Genomic DNA, 18,703 nt, shown 5'->3' with positions numbered 1-18,703 from the left:
TGCAAAAAGAAACCAGAAACATTTTTTAAAAGCTTGCGAGGTTAGGTTACCTTTTCTTTTTTTTCTTGGGTGTCTTGGTCCTCGTTATTAGTGATCTTTTTGGCCTTGTTATGTGCACTAGGAATGACCTACCACCACAAAAACAAGGAAGGGGGAAAAGGAAAACATTTAAATGTCACAATCATTACGTGGCTTTAATTTTTTTAAAAAACAATTAAAATCCTACTTAACTCTCTAACTTCACCTAAAAGTAAAGACACGAGAAGTACAATTCAAGGCAAGCAATACTACTTGGGAAATCTAACAAGCTATAAAACCCAAAATGTGCGTGCGTGCGTGCGTGCGTGCGTGTGTGTGTGTGTGTGTAGCATCCAGGGGCAATAAATTCACAGGCTTGTGTAGATCCAGAAAGTGAAGATGAAGACTAAGAAGGTCACAATACTTACTGTCATCCAAACATCTCATTTTGCGAAATACACTTTTAAGGGTAAGCAAAGTTAATTCCTAGAACGCTGAATCCAACATTTATTTCATAGATCTACCTTATTCATCACTGTACCCCAGTTCAAGTATGATATCTAGCACACTGTGCACATTCAATAAATATTTCACTATCACTGCTAGCATATAAATAAATTACAAAGCTATTTACACTCCTGGATAAAAGGTCAATGAGAGCTGGAATTTAGTGTTATTTATCACTATAACCCTGTTGCTCAGAAAAAGCCTAATACATAGTAGTGTTGAATAAATGTTTATAAATGAGTCAAACAGTTCAATTTCATAGAAATAATTTTAATTCTTAATGGTGCCAACATCATAGATTACTTTTTGACTCATTTCTTTTTGTAAAACTAACTATAAAACATCTTAGGAAAATACAAAACTGTTAGTGATTTTTTTAAAAGGATCCTTAAATAGTTAACACAAATAATGTTGGCATGAAATCTGATGACAGACATGCAAATTAAAAGGAAAAATAAATATTCTTTCTCAGAAAATTAAAGGAACTTCCTGCCTAGGGATAATTTAGAAAACAAAACCAAAAAAAAACACTTCTCTCTAAAGGCAATTTAAGGGACTTCCCTGGCAGTCCAGTGGTTAAGACTTCACCTTCCAATGCAGGGGGTGCGGGTTCAATCCCTGGTCAGGGAGCTAAGATCCAACATGCTTCATGGCCAAAAAATCAAAACAAAAAACAGAAGCAATATTGTAACAAATTCAATAAAGACTTTAAATATGGTCCATATCAAAAAAAATCTTTAAAAAAATAAAAAATAAAGGCAATTTAAGATTAATTCTTCTTTACTTTTAACTTAGAGTCTAAGGAAATTAATTTTGGAATAAATAAAGTCTCAGGAATGTTTCACTTAAGTAAAAACCAACAGTAGTGATAAAGCAACATGTTTTTGGTGCTTCCTATGTAAATAGACACTGTACTTAATATTTATTTCTCTATTTATTTATTTTTAATATTTATTTGGCTGCGCCAGGTCTTAGTTGCGGCACACAGGATGTTCTATGCAGCATGCGGGATCAGTTGTGGCATGCGGACTCCTTTAGTTGCAGCAAGACAGATCTCGTTTCCCGACCAGGGATCGAACCTGGGCCCCCTGCACTGGGAGTGTGGAGTCTTAGCCACTGGACCATCAGGGAAGTTCTCTGCTTAATATATACAACAACCTAAGTCAGAGTTCAAAAACTAGTGGGTCTACAGGTATATGTTTCTTGTCCTAAAGAATTTTAAAACAGGAGCTTCCCTTGTGGCGCAGTGTTAAGAATCCACCTGCCAATGCAGGGTACATGGGTTCGAGCCCTGGTCTGGGAAGATCCCACGTGCTGTGGAGCAACTAAGCCCGTGCACCACAACTACTGAGCCTGCGCTCTAGAGGCCACGAGCCACAACTACTGAGCCCGCGTGCCACAACTACTGAAGCCCACGCGCCTAGAGCCTGTGCTCTGCAACAAGAGAAGCCACTGCGATGAGAAGCCCATGCACCGCAACAAAGAGGAGCCCCCGCTCACAGCAACTAGAGCAAGCCCACACGCAGCAACGAAGACCCAACGCAGCCATAGATAAATAAATAAATAGAATTTTAAAACAAATACTTTGTCTCTCTAGAAAGTTATAATATCTGCCTACACTGGACCTACTTTCTCCTCTGAAAAAAACAGCTGAAACTGAATGGCAGAAGCTTCATGATGGGACAAAATGTTAGCTGCCATTCACAAAGTTTGCAATGTTTGCTTTTCAAAGAGCAGAGAAATATCTTTCTGTATGCATACCATTAGCAAAATTTGGAAGACAAAAGGCCCACCAAAAAGACTATATCTTTAAGAAAAGTAGGACAGCACATGTTTCTTATGAAAGTAAAAAATATATTTCTATACGACTAATACACAAAATGTACACGTGTCCAAAAAATTTAGGTGCCATTATGAAACAATGACATTAGGGAAATACAAATGGAATACAGGAAAAAATAAAACGACACATGATAATAAATTTAATGAACTGAAGGCATGATGCCAATTTCAAAAGGGTTTGTTTTTTAATATATAAAAAAAAAACCCTAATGCTACTGTGAAATGCAATTTTAACTGGAAAAAGTTACCTTGGCATAAAAACTTTCTATAGAGGTGTACAGTATAAATCATGAATTTTGCTCTCAAATAAGCATTTACCAAGTAAATCTAAGCAGATACACACATTTCTTTCTAGCAGGCTGAAAAAATAGTTGAGAAATTCAGGAGGAAAAGCTTAAAAAAGTAATGTGTTGTTGATCCTCCTAAACCACCTGCTAAAAGCACAAATATAAAAAAATAAAATACAACTCAAAAAAAAGGTACAAATATAAACACCACTGCTCAATTCATGGTGTTGATGAGAATTTCCATGTAACCAAGGCATGTTTAGACACAGAGCCTTGATGGAAATGACTTATTTGGGGGTTTTGAAGAAAGTCTCAAAGTTTAATGTAAATTGATCAAGAATAATTAAGAATTTGGCTATATTTTCTATTCCTGTGATGACCAATATAACTTGCAAGAATAAGTAAGCCGAAGAGAGCACCATTTGGCAAAGATTTGAAATTTGATTCCTTTCATTTCCTTATTCAACTGGAATCACTTTGTTCTTAAAAAAAAAAAAAAAAAAAGGAACAAATCATGGACATTAGTATCATCTCCATCCCTTGGCTAGAATCACAGATAGTTCAATGCTTGATGAACCCAATGCACAATGTAACAGTCTGTGATGCTGCCTGAGGGTTAAGTAACTTGAACATCGGGCGATGCTGAAGACATTTTCCCTTTTTTGAACAGTTGAAAGAAATTGTACTGTTTATGTCCTCCAAAGGAAAATTTCAACCTCAGCTCACCAACAAAGGCTGGATTAAAATCTTGGCCATTTTGGCTGACTTTATAACCTATTAAAATGCTTTGAATATTTTTCAGAGGGGCATTTGCAAGTGGCCACATAAATGTATAATCTGATTGGTTCATTCTCACTCAAAACTATTTCTTTGGAAGTGTCATTTGGCAGGGAATAATCTGGCCAATTTTCCTACAGAATTCAGTTTCCAGAAATACAAGTGATGGCCTCAATGACTTTCTCAATATTATAAGAGTTAAAAGGTGGATTCCAAGAAATCTAGAATTTCAAGTTGTATAAAAATGTGAAGACCTTATTCAGTTTACCTCTCTCAATTAGTCTTGATGGTATAAATGGAGCACTAAGACTAGAAGGGACTGTGCTGCTGTGCAGTGCACCACAGCAGAGCTGCCCAGGTGGGGTGAAGCTGCAACCCACTGTGTGCAGGCAGGCTACAAGCGTGCTGAAATAGCATGTTGATGCCTTCGCCCTTGGGACAGCCAGACATCTGTTTACACAGTTTGCCATACAAATATTATTTTCTGTATTCCCTGACATAAAAAAAGGTTGAAAGGCACTGCATTAGCGAGTTGAAAAGCAAATTTTTAAAAAATATGCAGTTTTTCTACTGTTCATAAGTGTCTATGTTTTGAACAGCTGTCTTCCATGACAAAATAAAGAAAAATAAACATTGCTTCCAGGTACAGGGCTTACGGGGCTGCATATTGCAATATAAAATACACATCCTGCCACTAACATCTGTGTATCAGAGTTCTAATTCCATACCAAATAAGTAATTTATTATAGAAAAAAAATTCTATGATTAAATACTGCTCTTTGCGAATTCAGAATCTTTGACAGAACATACAACAATGCAACACGTCTGAATTTTTACATACCTGTAAAAATACCATTTGGTGGTCCCTCTAGAATGTTTTTAACCCTGACCTACTCTGTATTCAAAGTATTTTATAAACAAAGTAACTGGTTCAGAAAGGTTAGGTAACTTGCCTCCAAATTAGCAAAAATGGTAAACAGGCAATCAAGGAATCAAAAATGGGTCTGTTAGACTCCACTGCACACTGGAGTAACTCAAATTTGACCAGGAAATCAAAATCAGAGGAAAAAAGGGAAAATTGAGGTTAATAACTAAATTTTAATGAAGTTAATGCTTCCTTTACGTAATAGTAGAATAACAGTAAAAATATATTGAAACATACTTCGAGGCAAAACCTTGGTCCACAGATATAGAGAATATTTTTTAAGTAGCTTACTCTTGGAGTGGATGACAAGCTCTGAACAACAAACACCACAGGGTTTCCTGCATTCTTAATGGCCTCAACCGCTTCTCTGTGAGAGGCATTCTGCAAATCTACTCCAGACACCTAAAAGCACAGAAGCAATTTATTTCAATTAGAAGGGCAGCAGATCTTGTGGATAGGTTAATTCAAAGTTCATGCGTATTATCTAGTTACAAGAAGAGCCAGAGTCGAATGAATTATACCAAAGCCAGAAAAAAATAAGATTGACCCAAACAAGCTTTGCTGTTTTAGGAGATCATGTTTAAGGATATTAATGTTTCACCTTCAAGAAAAGTAAATAAGGTAGATATCTTAATAACAATGGCCCTGACTAAATATAATTATCCAAAATAGGTAGCTCAGTCAGTAACAGAACCTTAAAAAGCTTCTGAACTTGTAATGTCACCTCTGCCACTATCACAGTACACAATTCTGAGTGAGGGCAGGGGGTGGGGATCTCTCTGGACTCACCTTCTCTCAAGTAAACTGAGATGACATTTTAAGCAAATTGCCCATTATCACAGTTGAGAAGCTGAACATTTCTCAAATTATATCAAAAAAGAAGTATGAAAACACCCATAGGTTCTTTCTAAAAGAGTTCTGTGTTCAACAAATTTGAGTATGTGGAATCTAGAAAAATGGTAGAGATGAACTTATTTGCAAAGCAGAAATCGAGTCACAGATGTAGAGAACAAATTTACAGTTACCAAGGGGGGAAGGGAGGGGGGTTGGATGAATTGGGATATTGGGACTGACATATATACACTACTATGCATAAAATAGATAACTAATGAGAACCTACTGTATAGCACAGGGAACTCTACTCAATGCTCTGTGGTGATCTAAATGGGAAGGAAATCTAAAAAAGAGTGGATATATGTATACATATAACTGATTCACTTTGCTGTACAGCAAGAAGCTAACCAACATTGTAAAGCAACTATACTCCAATAAAAATTAATTTTAAAAACTGGGGCAAGTGTAAACATCTCCTTATTATATAAATCTGGGAGAACATAACTTGTGAACATGCCCATAATCTCAAAGAGCATTCCGTATTTATCAAACATATTTACAAGAACCAACTTTTGAAACTGATAATGTAAGGAAGCCTTGGTAAAAGTTGAGGTGGTTTACAGTCAGTTGATAGCGACAATTGGTGAATATTGTTTTGCCTTAAGGGGATCAAAGAAATAGGAATGTAAGTGAAGAGGGATGTGGGATCAAGTTTGGTTTTTGTTTTTAAGATGGGATAGATTACAGTAATAATGATGCAGTGGAGAGGAAAAATGAAGGGTAGAGCGGAGTGATGACCGTGGAAGCAAATCCTTGGACAGTGAAGAGGGAATGACTTCCACTGTACAAGTTAGACTGGCTCTGGATAGAAGAAACATAAATAGTTCATTTGCTGTGCCAAATACAGTCAGAAAAAAGCTTTGGTATGCAGTGGGAGCAAGGGGAAACTCTCTTTTGACTGCTTCTATTTTCTCAATGAAATAAGAAACAAGGAACTTAGAGATTAAGACTGTGGCAGGAGGTATAGGAGGTTTGAAGTAGTTACCTCTGAAAGTAGAAGAATGGAACAACTCGGGAAATATTACAGGGCTACAGGGCAGAATTAAAGACCCACTTGAGGGGGTGGTCATGAATTTAAAATGAGACCAGATAGCATGGGTGGTTATTTTCTCCAGCCGTGCTAGAGATCTGAAATAAGCAAAAAGTTGCACTTAACTAGGATGTGGTTGGTTCTCCCAGGCAAGTTCAGTGAAAGGAAAGAGGATCAAAGGAGTTGGAAGTATATGCAAGGGAGTGATAGGATGATAAGTCACTGAATTTGAGCAGAGTGAGGAAGAAAGTGAGCATGCCAGAAGCCGAGAGACAGAAGCGAGGGTCCTAAGGTAGGAGATACGAGCCCAGTGTGTTAGAGGGGTTTAAAGCCAGGTTGAGTCTAAAGTACAGAGAAAGAGGAGAGAGCGGAAAGAGGTGAGGCCAGGGAGGCAGCCGAAGCCACCTGCAAAATCCAAAAGGCCATGGCAAGAACTTTGGCTTTTTATTCTAATAGGTATCAATGAAGATTTTAATGCTCTGTGAAAGCTCTTTTCCCATATGAGTTGAGGAAGGATACAAATAATAGTAAATGAAAAAAATACAGACAAAAATTAAAGTGACACATAAAAGCTGTCACAACAGTTTGATGAAGCTTCTTTCAAATAACCTGATCCCCAAAATATTCCACAGTAAGAGAAGTAGAGGCTATATGAGAACTACTTCCTCCTCTAGTAATAATCAGTTTTTGTTTCCCTAACAGAGATTTCCACATTGCTAAATGCGAATCACCGAAGTCGGGTAGGTAGGAAAAAAACAGTATTCTGTCATATTACAACACAAAAATAATCTTAGTTTTTCTCAGCTTTAAAATTATAACTTAAGAGTATGTTCATTCACACAGATGAAGACCCATTTCTAAAAATTACATTAAATTCTAACTTCCTAGTTTAAAAAACTCTTCTTTATACGGACCTAAACCTTTCATGCAATTGTTTCAAGACAAAGAGAAATGAGTATTAAACTTCACTAACAAAACAAACAAGTAATGCTTTTCATAGAAAAAAGTAAACAAATGACTCATTATGCTTCACAAAATATGTATTAGAGTGTAACATTTCAGGGCTGTTGTGAATTTGAAGAAATATAAATTATTAAATATGAGATAAAACAGTGGACTCTTATTAGTATGTGTATGAGTGATGATGATTAAATGAGAGAATACTTTATATTCAACTGAGCACAGAGAAAGATGAGAAAAAGAAACAAAATTCAAAAAGATTTAAAAAGTAAACAATCCAATTAGAAAACAGGCAAAAACACAAACAAACATTTCACCAAAGAGGGTATTGGATGGCAATCAAGTACATGAAAAGTTCTTTCTCATTAGCCATTAGGGAACCGCAAATTAAAACAACAATGATATCACTATATACCTATCAAGAATGGCTAAAATGAAAAACAGTGACAACACCAAATGTTGATGAGGATGCAGAGAAACTGAATCACTCATACATTGCTGGTGGAAATACAAACTAGTACAGCCATTCTGGAAAATAGTTTGACAGTTTCTTAAAACTAAAAATGAACTTAACATACAACCCAGCAATTACACTCTTGGGCATCTATCCCAGAGACACAAAGACTTATTTTCACTCAGGAACTTGTATACAAATGTTTATAGGAGCTTTATTCATAATAGCCAAGAACTGGAAACTACCAAAGTGTCTTTCAATGGGTGAATGGTTAAACGGTGGTACCTCCATACCATGGAATACTACTCATCCATAAAAAGGGATGAACGAGGAGGCGCCTTCAAGTTGGGAGAGGAGTAAGACGTGGAGATCACCTTCCTCCCCACAAATATATCAAAACTACATCTACATGTGAAACAACCCTTACAGAACACCTACTGAACACTGGCAGAAAACCTCAGACTTCCCAAAAGGCAAGAAACTCCCCACGTACCTGGGTAGGGCAAAAGAAAAAAGAATAAACAGAGACAAAAGAATAGGGATGGGACCTGCACCAGTGGGAGGGAGCTGTGAAGGAGGAAAAGTTTCCACACACTGGGAAGCTCCTTCACCGGTGGAGATGGGGGCTGGGCAGAGGGGAAGCTTCAGAGCCAAGGAGGAGAGCGCAGGAACAGGGGTGCAGAGGGAAAAGCGGAGAGATTCCCGTACAGAGGATCGGTGCTGACCGGCACTCACCAGCCCGAGAGGCTTGTCTGCTCAGCCGCTGGGGCGGGCGGGGGCTGGGAGCTGAGGCTCGGGTTTCGGAGGTCGGATCCCAGGGAGAGGACTGGGGTTGGCTGAGTGAACACGGCCTGAAGGGGGCTAGTGCGCCACAGCTAGACGGGAGGGAGTCCGGGAAAAAGTCTGGAACTGCCTAAGAGGCAAGAGGCAATTTTTTTCGGGGTGCACAAGGAGATGGGATTCAGAGCACCGCCTAAATGAGCTCCAGAGACGGGCATGAGCTGTGGCTATCAGCGTGGACCCCAGAGATGGGCATGAGACGCTAAAGCTGCTCCTGCAGCCAGCAAGAATCCTGTGTGCAAGCACAGGTCACTATCCACACCTCCCCTCCTGGGAGCCTGTGCCGCCCACCACTGCCAGGGTCCTGAGATCCAGGGACAACTTCCACGGGAGAACATATGGAACGCCGCAGGCTGTTGCAACATCACATCGGCCTCTGCCACGGCAGGCTCACCCCGCATTCTGTACCCCTCCGTCCCCCCGACTGAGTGAGCCAGAGTTCCCCAATCAACTGCTACTTTAACCCTGTCCTGTCTGGGCGGGGAACAGATGCCCTCAGGCGACCTACACACAGAGGCGGGGTCAAATCCAAAGCTGAACCCCAGGAGCTATGCAAACAAAGAAGGGTAAGGGAAATCTCTCCCAGCAGCCTCAGGAGCAGCAGATTAAATCTCCACAATAAACGTGATGTACCCTTCATCTCTGGAATACCTGAATAGACAACGAATCATCCCAAAATTCAGGCAGTGGACGTTAGGAGCAACTGTAGCCTTAGGGTTTGCTTTCTGCGTCTAATTTGTTTCTGGTTTTACGTTTATCTTGGTTTAGTATTTACAGCTAATTTCCAATAGTAGATTTCTTTTATTGATTGGGCTGCTCTCTTCCTTTTTTTATATATATATATTTTTCTTTTTCCTTTTTCTCTTTTTGTGAGTGTATATGTGTATGCTTCTTTGTGTGATTTAGTCTGTATAGCTTTGCTTTTCCCATTTGCCTAGGGTTCTGTCTGTACGTGTTTTTGGTTTTTTGTTTTTTTTGTTAGTATAGTGTTTAGCGCTTGTTATCATTGGTAGATTTGTTTCTTGGTTTGGTTGCTCTCTCTCTTTCTTAATTACTTTTAATTTTTTAAATTGTTAGTAATTTTTATTTTAATTACTATATTTTCTTTTCTTTCTTTCTTTTTTTTCTCCCTTTTCTTCTGAGCCATGTGGCTGACAGGGTCTTGGTGCTCTGGCCAGGTGTCAAGCCTGAGCCTCTGAGGTGGGAGAGCCGAGTTGAGGACACTGGTCCACCACAGACCTCCCGGCCCCACATAATATCAAATGGCAAACGCGCTCCCAGAGATCTCCATCTCAATGCTAAGACCCAGCTCCACTCAACGACCAGCAAGCTACAGTGCTGGACATCCTATGTCAAACAACTAGCAAGACAGGAACACAACCCCACCCATTAGCAGAGAGGCAGCTAAAATCATACTAAGGTCATAGACACCCCAAAACACACCACCAGACGTGGTCCTGCCCACCAGAAAGACAAGATCCAACCTTATCCACCAGAACACAGGCACAAGTACCCTCCACCAGGAAACCTACACAACCCACTAAACCAACCTTACCCACTGTGAGAACACCAAAAACAACAGGAACTACAAACCTGCAGCCTGTGAAAAGGAGACCCCAAACACAGTAAGTTAAGAAAAATGAGAAGGCAGAGAAATACACAGCAGATGAAGGAGCAAGGGGAAAACCCACTGGACCAAACAAATGAAGAGGAAAGACGCAGTCGACCTGAAAAAGCATTCAGAGTAATCATAGTAAAGATGATCAAAAACCTTGGAAACATAATGGAGAAAATAAAAGAAATGTTTACAAAGACCTCGAAGAACTAAAGAGCAAACGAACAATGATGAACAACACAAAAAATGAAATTAAAAATTCTCTGGAAGGAATCAATAGCAGAATAACTGAGGCATAAGAATGGATAAGTGACCTGGAAGATAAAATAGTGAAAATAAATACTGCAGAGCAGAATAAAGAAAAAAGAATGAAAAGAATTGAGGACAGTCTCGGAGACGGCTGGGACAACATTAAACTCACCAACATTCGAATTACAGGGCTCCCAGAAGAAGAAGAGAAAAAAAAGGGACTGAGAAAATATATGAAGAGATTAGAGTTGAAAATTACTCTAATATGGGAAAGGAAATACTCAAGTCCAGGAAGCACAGAGAGTCCCATACATAATAAATCCAAGGAGAAACATGCCAAGACACATATTAATCAAACTATCAAAAATTAAATACCAAGAAAAAATATTAAAAGCAGCAAGGGAAAAGCAACAAATAACACACAAGGGAATCCCCATAATGTTAACAGCTGATCTTTCAGCAGAAACTCTCCAAGCCAGAAGGGAGTGGCAGGACATATTTAAAGTCATAAAAGGGAAAAACCTATAACCACTTGACCCAGCAAGGATCTCATTCAGACTTGCCAGAGAAATTAAAACATTTACAGACAAGCAAAAACTACGAGAATCCAGCACCACCAAATGAGCTTTACAACAAATGCTAAAGGAACTTCTCTAGGCAGGAAACACAAAAGGAGGAAAAGATCTACAATAACAAACCCAAAACAATTAAGAAAATGGTAAAAGGAACATACATATTGATAACTGCCTTAAATGTAAATGAATTAAATACTCCAACCAAATGACACAGACTGGCTGAATGGATACTAAAACAAGACCCATATATATGCTGTCTACAAGAGACCCACTTCAGACCTAGGGACACATACAGACTGAAAGTGAGGGGATGGAAAAAGATATTCCATGCAAATGAAAATCAAAAGAAAGCTGGAGCAGCAATTCAAATATCAGACAAAATAGACTTCAAAATAAGGACTATTACAACAGACAAAGAAGGACACTACATAATGATGAAGGGATCAATCCAAGAAGAAGGTATAACAATTGTAAATATTTATGCACCCAGCATAGGAGCACCTCAATACATAAGGCAAATGCTAACAGCCATAAAAGGGGAAATCAACAGTAACACAGTCATAGTAGCGGACTTTAACACCCCACTTTCACCAATAGACAGATCGACCAAAATGAAAATAAATAAGGAAACACAAGATTTAAATGATACATTAAACAAGATGGACTTAATTGATATTTACAGGACATTCCATCCAAAAACAACAGAATACACTTTCTTCTCAAGTGCTCATGGAACATTCTTCAGGACAGATCATATCTTGGGTCATAAATCAAGCCTTGGCAAATTTAAGGAAACTGAAATCGTATCAAGTATCTTTACGGACCACAATGCTATGAGAGTAGATATAATTACAGGAAAAAATCTGTATAAAATACAAACACATAGAGGCTAAACAATACACTACAAAATAACCAAGGGATCATTGAAGAAATCAAAGAGGAAATCAAAAAATACCTAGAAACAAATGAAAACACAAAGACCCAAAACTTACGGGAAGCAGCAAAAGCAGTTCTAACAGGGAAGTTTACAGCAATACAATCCAACCTCAAGAAACAAGAAACATCTCAAATAAACAACCTAACCTTACACCTAAAGCAATTTGAGAAAGGAGAACAAAAAACCCATTGTTAGCAGAAGGAAAGAAATCATAAAAATCAGATCAGAAATAAATGAAAAAGAAATGAAGGAAACGATAGCAAAGATCAATAAAAGTAAAAGCTGGTTCTTTGAGAAGATAAACAAAATTGAAATACCATTAGCCAGACTCATCAAGAAAAAAAGGGAGAAGACTCGCATAAATAGAATTAGAACTGAAAAAGAAGTAACAACTGACTGCAGAAATACAAAGGATCATGAGCAATTACTACAAGCAACTATATGCTTATTGGACAACCAAGAAAAAATGCACAAATTCTTAGGAAAGCACAACCTTCTGAGACTGGAAGGAAGAAATAGAAAATATAAGCAGACCAATCACAAGCACTGAAATTGAAACTGGAATTAAAAATCTTCCAACAAACAAAAGCCCAGGACCAGATGGCTTCACAGGCAAATTCTATCAAACATTTACAGAAGAACTAACACCTATCCTTCTGAAACTCTTCCAAAATATAACAGAGGAAGGAAAACTCCCAAACTCAACCTACGAGGCCACCATCACCCTGATACCAAAACCAGACAAAGACGTCACAAAACAAGAAAACTATAAGCCAGTATCACTGATGAACATAGATGCAAAAATCCTCAACAAAATACTGGCAAACGGAATCCAACAGCACAATAAAAGGATCATACACCACGATCAAGTGAGGTTTATCCCAGGAATGCAAGGATTCTTCAATATATGAAAATTAATCAATGTGATACACCATATTAACAAATTGAAGGATAAAAACCGTATGATCATCTCAATAGATGCAGAAAAAGCTTTTCACAAAATTCAACACCCATTTATGATAAAAACCCTCTAGAAAGTAGGCATAGAGGGAACTTACCTCAACATAATAAAGGCCATATATGTGAAACCTACAGCCAACATCATTCTCAATTGTGAAAAACTGAAACCATTTCCATTAAGATCACGAACAAGACAAGGTTGCCCACTCTCTCCACTGTTATGCAAAATAGATTTGGAAGTTTTAAGCACAGCAATCAGAGAAGAAAAGAAATAAAAGTAATCCAAATTGGAAAAGAAGTAAAACTGTCACTGTTTGCAGATGACATGATACTATACATAGAGAATCCTAAAGACTCTACCAGAAAACTACTAGAGCTAATCAATGAATTTGGTAAAGTAGCAGGATACAAAATTAATGCACAGAAATCTGTTGCATTCCTATACACTAATGATGAAAAATCTTAAAGAGAAACTAAGGAAACAGTCCCATTAACTAGTGCAACAGAAAGAATAAAATACTTAGGAATAAATCTACCTAAGGAGACAAAAGATCTGTATGCAGAAAACTATAAGACACTGATGAAAGAAATTAAAGATGATATAGACAGATGGAGAGATATACCATGTTCTTGGATTGGAAGAATCAACATTCTGAAAATGACTATACTACCCAAAGCAATTTACAGATTCAATGCAATCCCTATCAAACTACCAATGTAATTTTCCCAAAACTAGAACGAAAAATTTCACAATTTGTATCGAAACACAAAAGACCCCGAATAGCCAAAGCAATCTTGAGAAAGAAAAATGGAGCTGGAGGAATCAGGCTTCCTGACTTCAGACTACACTACAAAGCTACAGTAATCAAGACAGCATTGTGCTGGCACAAAAACAGAAATATAGATCAATGGAACAGGATACAGAGCCCAGAGAAAAACCCATGCACATGTGGTCACCTTATCTTTGATAGAGGAGGCAGGAATGTACAGTGGAGAAAGGACAGCCTCTTCAATAAGTGGTGCTGGGAAAACTGGACAGGTACATGTAAAAGTATGAGATTAGAACACTCCTTAACACCATATAGAAAAATAAACTCAAAATGGATTAAAGACCTAAATCTAAGGCCAGACACTGTAAAACTCTTAGAGGAAAACATAGGCAGAACACTCTGACATAAATCACAGCAAGATCCTTTTTGACCCACCTCCTAGAGGAGTGGAAGTAAAAATAAAAGTAAACAAATAGGACCTAATGAAACTTAAAAGCTTTTGCACAGCAAAGGAAACCATAAACAAGACCAAAACACAACCCTCAGAATGAGAGAAAATATTTGCGAATGGAGCCACTGACAAAGGATTAGTCTCCAAAATATACAAGCAGCTCATGCAGCTCAATATCAAATAAACAAACAACCCAATTCAAAAATGGGCAGAAGACCTAAATAGACATTTCTCCAAAGAAGATATAGATTGCAAAGAAACACATGAAAGGATGCTCAACATTACTAATCATTAGAGAAATGCAATTCAAAACTACAATGAGGTATCACCTCACACTGGTCAGAATGGCCATCATCAAAAAATCTACAAACAATAAATGCTGGAGAGTGTGTGGAGAAAACAGAAACCTCTTGCACTGTTGGTGGGAATGTAAATTGATATAGCCACTATGGAGAACAGTATGGAGGTTCTTTAAAAAACTAAAAATAGGGCTTCCCTGGTGGCACAGTGGTTAAGAATCCACCTGCAATGCAGGAGACACGGGTTCGAGACCTGGTCTGGGAAGATCCCACATGCCGCGGAGCAACTAAGCCCATGTGCCACAACTAATGAGCCTGCGATCTAGAGCCCGTACCCACAACTACTGAGCCCATGTGCCACAACTACTGAAGCCTGTGGGCCACAGAGTCTGTGCTCTGCAACAAGAGAAGCCACTGCAATGAGACACCTGCGCACTGCAATGAAGAGTAGCCCCCTCTCACTGCAACTAGAGAAAGCCCACGTGCAGCAACAAAGAGCCAACCCAGCCAAAAATAAATAAAATTAATTAATTTAAAAATAAAAAGTATAGGGCTTCCCTGGTGGCGCACTGGTTGAGAGTCCGCCTGCCAATGCAAGGGACACGGGTTCGTGCCCCAGTCTGGGAAGATCCCACATGCCGCGGAGCGGCTAGGCCCGTGAGCCATGGTCACTGAGCCTGCGCGCCCGGAGCCTGTGCTCCGCAACGGGAGAGGCCACAACAGTGAGAGGCCCGCGTACCGCAAAAAAAATTTTTTTTAAATAAATAAAAAATAAAAAGTATAACTACCATATGACCCAGCAATCCCACTACTGGGCATATACCCTGAGCAAACCATACGTCAAAAAGAGTCATGTACACTATGTCCATTGCAACACTATTTACAATAGCCAGAACATGGAAGCAACCTAAGTGTCCATCGAGAGATGAATGGATAAAGAAGATGTGGCACATATATACAATGGAATATTACTCAGCCATAAAGAATCGAAATTGAGTTATTTGTAGTGAGGTGGATGGACCTAGAGACTGTCATACAGAGTGAAGTAAGTCAGAAAGAGAAAAACAAATACTGTATGCTAACACATATATATGGAATCTAAAAAAACAAACAATGGTTCTGAAGAATTTAGGGGCAGGACAGGAATAAAGACACGGACATATAGAATGGACTTCAGGACACAAGGAGGGGGAACGGTAAGCTGGGACAAAATGAGAGAGTGGCAGGGACATATATACACTTTCAAATGTAAAATAGGTAGCTAGTGGGAAGCAGCCGCATAGCACAGGGAGATCAGCTCGGTGCTTGTGACCACCTAGAGGGGTGGGATAGGGAGGGTGGGAGGGATACGCAAGAGGGAGGAGATATGGGGATATATGTATATATATAGCTGATTCACTTTGTCATACAGCAGAAACTAACACACCATTTTAAAGCAATTATACTCCAATAAAGATGTTAAGAATAAATAAAGTTTTTAAAAGCGATGAACTATTGATAGACACAAGAAATTGAATGAACTTCAATGAAATTACGCTGAGTGAAGAAAACCAATGTCAAAAAAGATACAGGGCTTCCCTGGTGGTGCAGTGGTTGAGAGTCCGCCTGCCGATGCAGGGGATGTGGGTTCATGCCCCGGTCCGGGAAGATCCCACATGCCGAGGAGCAGCTGGGCCCGTGAGCCATGGCCGCTGAGCCTGCGCGTCCGGAGCCTGTGCTCCGCAACGGGAGAAGCCACAACAGTAAGAGGCCCGCATACCGCAAAAAAAAAGATACAAAATGCATAATTCCATTTATGTAACAATTTGTAAAATAACATAAGTATAAATATGGAGAAACAGAATAGTGGTGGCCAGAGGCTAGGGATGGGGGTGGAGGGGATGGGAGAGGAGTGGCTATAAAGGGGTCAGACAAGGGAGTCTTGTGGTGATGATTCAATTGAGTTTCTCGATTGCTGTGTGGGTTATGCAAGGCTACACATGTGATAAAACTGTAGAGCTATAATCACACACACACAAATGGTACATGTATAACTCGTGAAATCTTAATAAGGTCTATGAATTGTGCCAATATCAGTATTTTGATTTTGCTATTGAACTACAGTTGTATAAGATGTTAACACTGGGTGAGGCTGAGGGAAGGGTAAGCGGGACTTCCTTGTACATTTGTTTGCAACGTCCTATGAACCTACAGCTATTTCAAAATATAAAGAAAAATATATAATTTTAAATATGTCTTTTGTTCTAAGTTTCAAATGTATCAGTAATCAAAATAAAAATTAAATGATTCTTATTTATTAGAAGAAGATAATCAATTTAGATTTTTAAAAGGCAGTATCCAGTTATTATTTGCTTAAAATACAACTAAAACAAAATCACAAATAAGGGTGAAAAAGAAGGAAAGAAAAAAAAAACAATGTACCATGCAAATGCTAAGTAAAAGAAACCACACCTGCCCCAGAAGCCAGAATAATCCTTTTCAAAAATGTACGCGTTCAGAATTCTCTAATGGACTCTCATCCGTTCAGAGTAGACAACCTTCTAATCTCTATATGATGTGGCTTCCCATTACCTCTCAGACCTTTTCTCTTTCACCCTCTCTCTTGTTCACTCTACCTATATTAGCAGTGCTGGATTTCTTTCTGTTCCTTCAACACATCCAGGCAAGCTCCCACCTCAGAGCTTTCACACTTCAGTTCACTCTGTCTGGAGCCCTCTTCCCCCATGTGTCCATATTGCTCAGTCTCTCATTTCTTATATTTGTCCCAATATCATCTTCCATAACAAATCTATTCATTGCAACTACTGCCGTCACCACACATCATTCCTTATCCTCCTCCCTGTTATTTTTCTCCATAGTTACTTATAACAATCTAACATTCTATATATTACTTATTTTGTGCATTGTCTATCTCCCCCGCTGTCGTATAAACGTCATAAGGGAAGGGATTTTTGGTCATTTGCTTCATTGCCATATCCCTAGTATGTTTAAAAATTTTTTTTTAATTTCACAAACAAATATAACCTCAAGTTTGTATACACAGAGTAGTTTTATGCAATTCTTTGATTTAATCCTCACAATGATTCTATGGATTTTGAAATCTCATTTCCATTTTATTTGGAAACTGAAAATAGGTTTCATAATTTGTCCAAGAACAAGGAAAAAACAAACAGGACAATCTAGACCTTAACCCATGATCTCCAGAGCTCTTTTCATTCTTTCAGAGCTAAAACACCACAGCTGATGTTTAGCATCATAAAGCATGAATCACCAAGCAGAATCTGGGATTTAAAATATTCAATATGACCTCATCCAATAAACCTAATGCAAAGAAATGTATCAGATTCAGACCTCTTAGTGCCTTGATGTGCCCTTAAAACTCCACTCTGCAAAGCCTGCCATGTATAAAGGATGGATTCACCTCTCCCCCAATACAGTCTTCCACTTTCAGGGTCAACTCTGGGAGGACAGCACGGCTATCCCACTGACATATACAATTCAGAGTCTGTTAAAGACTGTGGGAGAAGCATGATGTCCCCCATCTGCCTCATTCTGTCAAATTGTGTTTTTTCAGTCAGCTGAGGCTTTTTGTTTTATCATTTTATAGGCTATCAGCTCAGCTTTAGAATCTCATTAAATTGTGCAAACATGCAAACGAAAGCATCTGAATAAAATACACCAATTGTACACACATATACCCCAACACATAAAGGAAGGACTTCCGGTTAAATGATCATTTTACTGTCTTACAGTACATTTCAAACAAAAACAAAATTTTAACACTATTTACCTCAAGTATTTTATCTCCAGTTTTAAGAGCATTTGTTTTTCCTGCTGGACTGTCTTCCAAAACTTGTTTGATAAATATACCCTTAAGCTCCTCTCCATTCTTCAGGCGTTTTATAACAGTTTGTCCACCAACAATACTAATACCAAGAGATACATCTGGTTCTCTAAAAATCTCAACACTGTAAAAACAAAAAAACAAAATTCACTCATGAACAAGGTAATCTGTTGTACTGTCACTGTGTTTTATGTGTACCATATCCTTGTGACTCATATCCTATATAAATATATTTTCACAAATGTTATAGAAGTTATACCTAGCTCCAAAATTATAAGGTTCTATCAATAATTCATGGCATATGTGAAAGTGTAAATTCTGAAAAAGATTTCCAAAACAACAAATACAACTCTTAACATTGAGAGATTTAACAAGGACTTAATGTTCTCATCTCCCACCACCATACATTTTCTGTGATGAGTCCCTTTCATCTATATCATAACATTAGCAAAGAATGAATTAAGGAAAT

The 18,703-nt window shown here is 38.4% G+C and overlaps 1 protein-coding gene across 8 annotated transcripts in view; it reads right to left on the bottom strand.

Annotated features, from left to right (window-relative positions):
• PATJ (PATJ crumbs cell polarity complex component) overlaps window positions 1-18,703 on the bottom strand; it is a 358,864-nt gene that overhangs the window by 201,790 nt on the left and 138,371 nt on the right. For all 8 annotated transcript variants that reach the window (XM_079919148.1, XM_079919149.1, XM_079919151.1 and 5 more), the window contains 3 exons: window positions 18,181-18,358; window positions 4,648-4,758; window positions 51-128 (listed from right to left, as the gene is read on the bottom strand). In XM_079919148.1, the coding sequence (XP_079775274.1) occupies window positions 51-128; window positions 4,648-4,758; window positions 18,181-18,358 (367 nt within the window). The remainder of the gene's footprint in view (window positions 1-50; window positions 129-4,647; window positions 4,759-18,180; window positions 18,359-18,703) is intronic.

Source organism: Stenella coeruleoalba (genome assembly GCF_951394435.1).
Source record: "Stenella coeruleoalba genome assembly, chromosome: 1".
Classification (NCBI taxonomy): Eukaryota; Metazoa; Chordata; class Mammalia; order Artiodactyla; family Delphinidae; genus Stenella; species Stenella coeruleoalba.
The sequence above is the reverse complement of the archived record's forward strand: the minus strand, read 5'-3'. Positions and strand labels throughout refer to the sequence as shown.